The sequence below is a fragment of the Salmo salar genome, chromosome 02 (assembly GCF_965601325.2).
Source record: "Salmo salar chromosome 02, fSalSal1, whole genome shotgun sequence".
NCBI classification, from domain to species: domain Eukaryota; kingdom Metazoa; phylum Chordata; class Actinopteri; order Salmoniformes; family Salmonidae; genus Salmo; species Salmo salar.
In genome coordinates, this window is record NC_138292.1 from 89,451,850 (window position 1) to 89,457,155 (window position 5,306).

General features: G+C 37.4%; 1 protein-coding gene across 1 annotated transcript; it reads left to right on the forward strand.

The window, feature by feature from the left end:
- The first annotated feature begins 570 nt into the window (after positions 1 to 570).
- LOC106561433 (uncharacterized) lies at positions 571 to 4,888 on the forward strand. Its single transcript, XM_014125399.3, has 2 exons — positions 571 to 1,162; positions 3,607 to 4,888. The coding sequence occupies exons 1-2, from the start codon at positions 826 to 828 to the stop codon at positions 3,801 to 3,803; spliced, it is 534 nt and encodes a 177-aa protein (XP_013980874.1). The 5' UTR covers positions 571 to 825; the 3' UTR covers positions 3,804 to 4,888.
- The last annotated feature ends 418 nt before the right edge of the window (positions 4,889 to 5,306 follow it).

The following is a 5,306-nucleotide window of genomic DNA, read 5'->3' on the forward strand; positions in this document are numbered from 1 at the left end:
CAGTTAGGTTTGTACAGTCTGATGATATACTGGGGATGCAGTTAGGTTTGTATACAGTCTGATGATATACCAGGGACTGGGGATGCAGTTAGGTTTGTAAAGTCTGATGATATTCCAGGGACTGGGGATGTAGTTAGGTTTGTACAGTCTGATGATATACCAGGGACTGTGGATGCAGTTAGGTTTGTACAGTCTGATGATATACCAGGGACTGGGGATGTAGTTAGGTTTGTTTTCCTCTAGCTATTCTCCAGTTTTCTCCCAGCAGCGTTCATAGAACATAGATCACTGTTAAACTATGCTGCAGAGTTCCTAGTTTGACAGATAATTCAACCAGTGTGTGACCAGTGGGTTTCTTTAAATGAATGAATATGAAACTGCCTTAAATACAGATGTGAAGGACAGTATGTTTTAAATTCTCACTCAAAATATGCACTGCTCTATTTGAACGTCTCAATATAATATTATTATTTAATGAAAGAAATAAAAATACATTTGTGTGCAACAAAAAAAGTATCTAAACTGCGTTTCCCTCCAGACGGCGATGTGCGTCTTTCAGGTGATGCTGCCAGCGTGACGTATAATCTAGTGGACGGAAGGGATCAACAACAACGAGTCAGCCACCTTTGTAGCCAACAGCCGAAACATTTAGACTTTTTCTGTGCATATTTGCCTCTGTGTTTTACATATACTTCTGACGTCTAGTTAATTGCGCCCATTTAAATGTTATAGGTACATTGTTAGTCAACTAGCTGGCTTGATAAGTTAGCCTAGCACTAAACTAGTCGCTCATGCTAGCTAGCTAGCCAGCTAACATCCCCGACCATGAGCTCACTGATGCATTCCCCCCCTGCTAAAGAAGAGGAGGTCTGCTGGACGGAGAAAGAAGCTCTGGGGCTGAACATTGTCGTGAAAGAGGAGAAGGAAGAGGAGGATGTTACAGTAAAACAAGAAGTAGAGGGTGAGGCTGTTACAGTGAAAGAAGAAGAGAAAGATGTTTCAGTGAAAGAAGAGGAAGACTCGTTCAGAATGGAGGAGGATGTTACAGTAAAAGAAGAGGAGGCAGAGAAAGAGGACGATACAGTTTTTGAAGTGAAGGAGGAGAAAGAGGGAGAGAGAACGGTCATATTGACAGAGGAGTCAGGAGAACTGATTACCATCAGTAAGTACTGTCTTAAAAACGGGCTCTAACTGTCAAGTTTTTGAGCGAATGTTGTTTTAAAGCAGCATGCTACTGAAATTCTATACTTGAAAATGTTGTTCTATAGTATAAGAATTTATGTTATAATATAATGTTAAAGCTACATTTTAAAATGGGTGGTTAAAGCCCTGAATGCTGATCGGCTGACAGCCGTGGTATATCAGGTCGTATACCATGGGTATGACAAAACATGTATTTTTACTGTTCTAATTACGTTGGTAACCAGTTTATAATAGCAATAAGCCACCTCGGGTTTGTGATATATGGCCAATATACCACGGCTAAGGGCTGTATCCAGGCACTCTGCGTTGCGTCGTGCGTAAGAACAGTCTTTAACCATGCTTTATTGGCCATATACCACACTTCCTCTGGTCTTATTGCTTAACTGTGACATGTGTATACCATCAGAGTCAGCAGAGCTGGTAGCTCTATAATAATAGATAATGTCATGTTTCAGGCTGAGCAGAGCTCTATAATAATAGATAATGTCATGTTTCAGGCTGAGCAGAGCTCTATAATAATAGATAATGTCATGTTTATAGGCTGATCAGAGCTGTATAATAATAGATAATGACATGTTTATCTATTATTATAGAGCTCTGCTCAGCCTATAAACATGACATTATCTATTATTATAGAGCTCTGATCACATTATAAAATGTGGTCCTCATGAGAGCCAGTTTTCATCATAGCGATCCATAACTAGTGGTTTCCTCATTAGCAGATATACTACATCCATAACTAGTGGTTTCCTCATTACCAGATATACTACATCCATAACTAGTGGTTTCCTCATTACCAGATATACTACATCCATAACTAGTGGTTTCCTCATTACCAGATATACTACATCCATAACTAGTGGTTTCCTCATTACCAGATATACTACATCCATAACTAGTGGTTTCCTCATTACCAGATATACTACATCCATAACTAGTGGTTTCCTCATTACCAGATATACTACATCCATAACTAGTGGTTTCCTCATTACCAGATATACTACATCCATAACTAGTGGTTTCCTCATTACCAGATATACTACATCCATAACTAGTGGTTTCCTCATTACCAGATATACTACATCCATAACTACTGGTTTCCTCATTATCAGATATACTACATCCATAACTAGTGGTTTCCTCATTAACAGATATACTACATCCATAACTAGTGGTTTCCTCATTAACAGATATACTACATCCATAACTAGTGGTTTCCTCATTACCAGATATACTACATCCATAACTAGTGGTTTCCTCATTACCAGATATACTACATCCATAACTAGTGGTTTCCTCATTACCAGATATACTACATCCATAACTAGTGGTTTCCTCATTACCAGATATACTACATCCATAACTAGTGGTTTCCTCATTACCAGATATACTACATCCATAACTAGTGGTTTCCTCATTACCAGATATACTACATCCATAACTAGTGGTTTCCTCATTAGCAGATATACTACATCCATAACTAGTGGTTTCCTCATTACCAGATATACTACATCCATAACTAGTGGTTTCCTCATTAGCAGATATACTACATCCATAACTAGTGGTTTCCTCATGACCAGATATACTACATCCATAACTAGTGGTTTCCTCATTACCAGATATACTACATCCATAACTAGTGGTTTCTTCATTACCAGATATACTACATCCATAACTAGTGGTTTCCTCATTAGCAGATATACTACATCCATAACTAGCGGTTTCCTCATTAGCAGATATACTACATCCATAACTAGTGGTTTCCTCATTACCAGATATACTACATCCATAACTAGCGGTTTCCTCATTACCAGATATACTACATCCATAACTAGTGGTTTCCTCATTACCAGATATACTACATCCATAACTAGTGGTTTCCTCATTACCAGATATACTACATCCATAACTAGTGGTTTCCTCATTACCAGATACACTACGTCCATAACTAGTGGTTTCCTCATTACCAGATATACTACATCCATAACTAGTGGTTTCCTCATTAGCAGATATACTACATCCATAACTAGCGGTTTCCTCATTAGCAGGGAGGAGTTTCTGCAACCAAATTGTGTGTGCTTTGCCCTCGTGCCGCAATTTTAGCAAACACAGAAAGGGGCCTATATTGGAGACCAAAAGTTGTCATGCTCCTTAGGATTTCAACAACTTTAATAACTTATTTCTAGCCTACAATCATCGATGTTACTACTAATGTGAAAACAAGACAAAATGACTATTGTTGCTCACTTGACCGTCTTAATATAATTGTCAAATAATATTAACATTCATTAAAGACTTCAATTGTTGTACAACATCATGGCTATGCTGTTAGCATCACCTTTTTCAGTCGATTTCTACTGTTGTGGGCCTTTCACCATCTGTCTGACTTTTTCATTCACACAGGAGAGATACGGGACTATCGTGGATCCTCTGGGGAGCCTCAACAACATCATGATGCTGACGAGGTAGAGAAGAGTGTCTCCAGATCAGAACTCCTCAAGAAACACCAGCAGAGACCCACAGGGAAGAAACCTCACTGCTGCTCTGACTGTGGGAAGATCTTTTCAAAGTCATATATACATTACAATCACACCAGATAATTCACACAGGAGAGAAACGTTATAGCTGTGCTCAATGTGGGAAGAGTTTTGCTACATCTAGCAATCTGACTATACACCAGAGAACACACACAGGAGAGAAATATCATAGCTGTGATCAATGTGGGAAGAGATACTCTCGTAAAAGATGTCTGACTAAACATCAGAAAATACATTTAGATGTTTCATGATATCAATGAAATAATGTTACAATGTAGAATGTTTTAACATTGTAGAAGGAGTATTTTAATGATGTCACAATGGCATGATAATGATGGCAAAGTTGTCTAATTACTATGTCATTGTTTTTCCAGGCCACTATAGTGTCTTCTCAGATAATGGTAGCTAGCACTGTCATTTAAGCTGCCGTCAGAGTCAGTCAGAATGTCACAATGTATAACCCTAAACGTTTGTCCCCTGTTTAATTGATTTCTACATGATATGGATATTAGCCTCAGGGGGAAAATCCAGGCTCTGAATTGAAAGAGTTACTATTTATGAGATTTAACAAAAAGTGACTAACAAAAAAAGAGCTGTGTTCCACTTACCACGTTGGTGACCCACTTGAATCAAAATGCAACACTTCAAAATGTAGCGAGCTGTTTTCTACAAGTTGTCCTCTAACCAGTGAGGTAAAATACATCTCCCATTTCCATGTGTTTTTTTTTAGTTGTGCTAGTTTCAACAGCACGTACAACCTGATTTCCCCCCTAATCGATATCAGTGATTTATTGCTACTTGTCAAAACAACAGCGTTTTTGGTGCTTGTGCAGTTTATAAGGTGCTTGTTTTAAAAAATACAAGTAATATGATTATTGTGGCAGATGTTTGTGTATATAGCACATTTTATGTTTAGGTTTTCACTTTATCCAAACTGTTTCTGCATATATGTTATTGATTTGGACATCCCGCAAAATGTAATTGAAAAGAAGACTATGTCCTACGAGTCCAATACACATTCGGTTGTAGTTGAAAGTTGAAAAGATATCTTTTGTCAATGACTTGAAAACAACTTCATTTCAACGTACTTGCAGCCTATACACATGGTCACAGTATAATAAATTGGTCTATAATCAATTTTATTAACTATCCTACATCACTGCAGTATTTCTTGACAACATTCAAATGCTAATTGTCTTTATTCCACTACTGAAGAAGCATGACTCAAATCACCTCATATTTCAAACATCCAGCCTGACAAAAGATACATGTTTTATTATTCCATACCTCACCATTAAGTTAATTATTGACAATAGATATTAACAAAGGGGTGTATATTTGGTTTTGATATTTCATATTTACAATTCATGTAACATTTAGTAATATTTATTAATTATGTAAACAACTGACAATTTTGGCTACAATTATATTGACATTGTTTTCCTGCTTTTAGAATATCAGGGTTCATTCTCAGATGTGTTACTAAGTTACTACGGATATTGCAGGAGTTTCCTCTTGAAATCCGACATGTCCGTGGTAAGGAAAACTTGGTTGCTGATTGTCTCA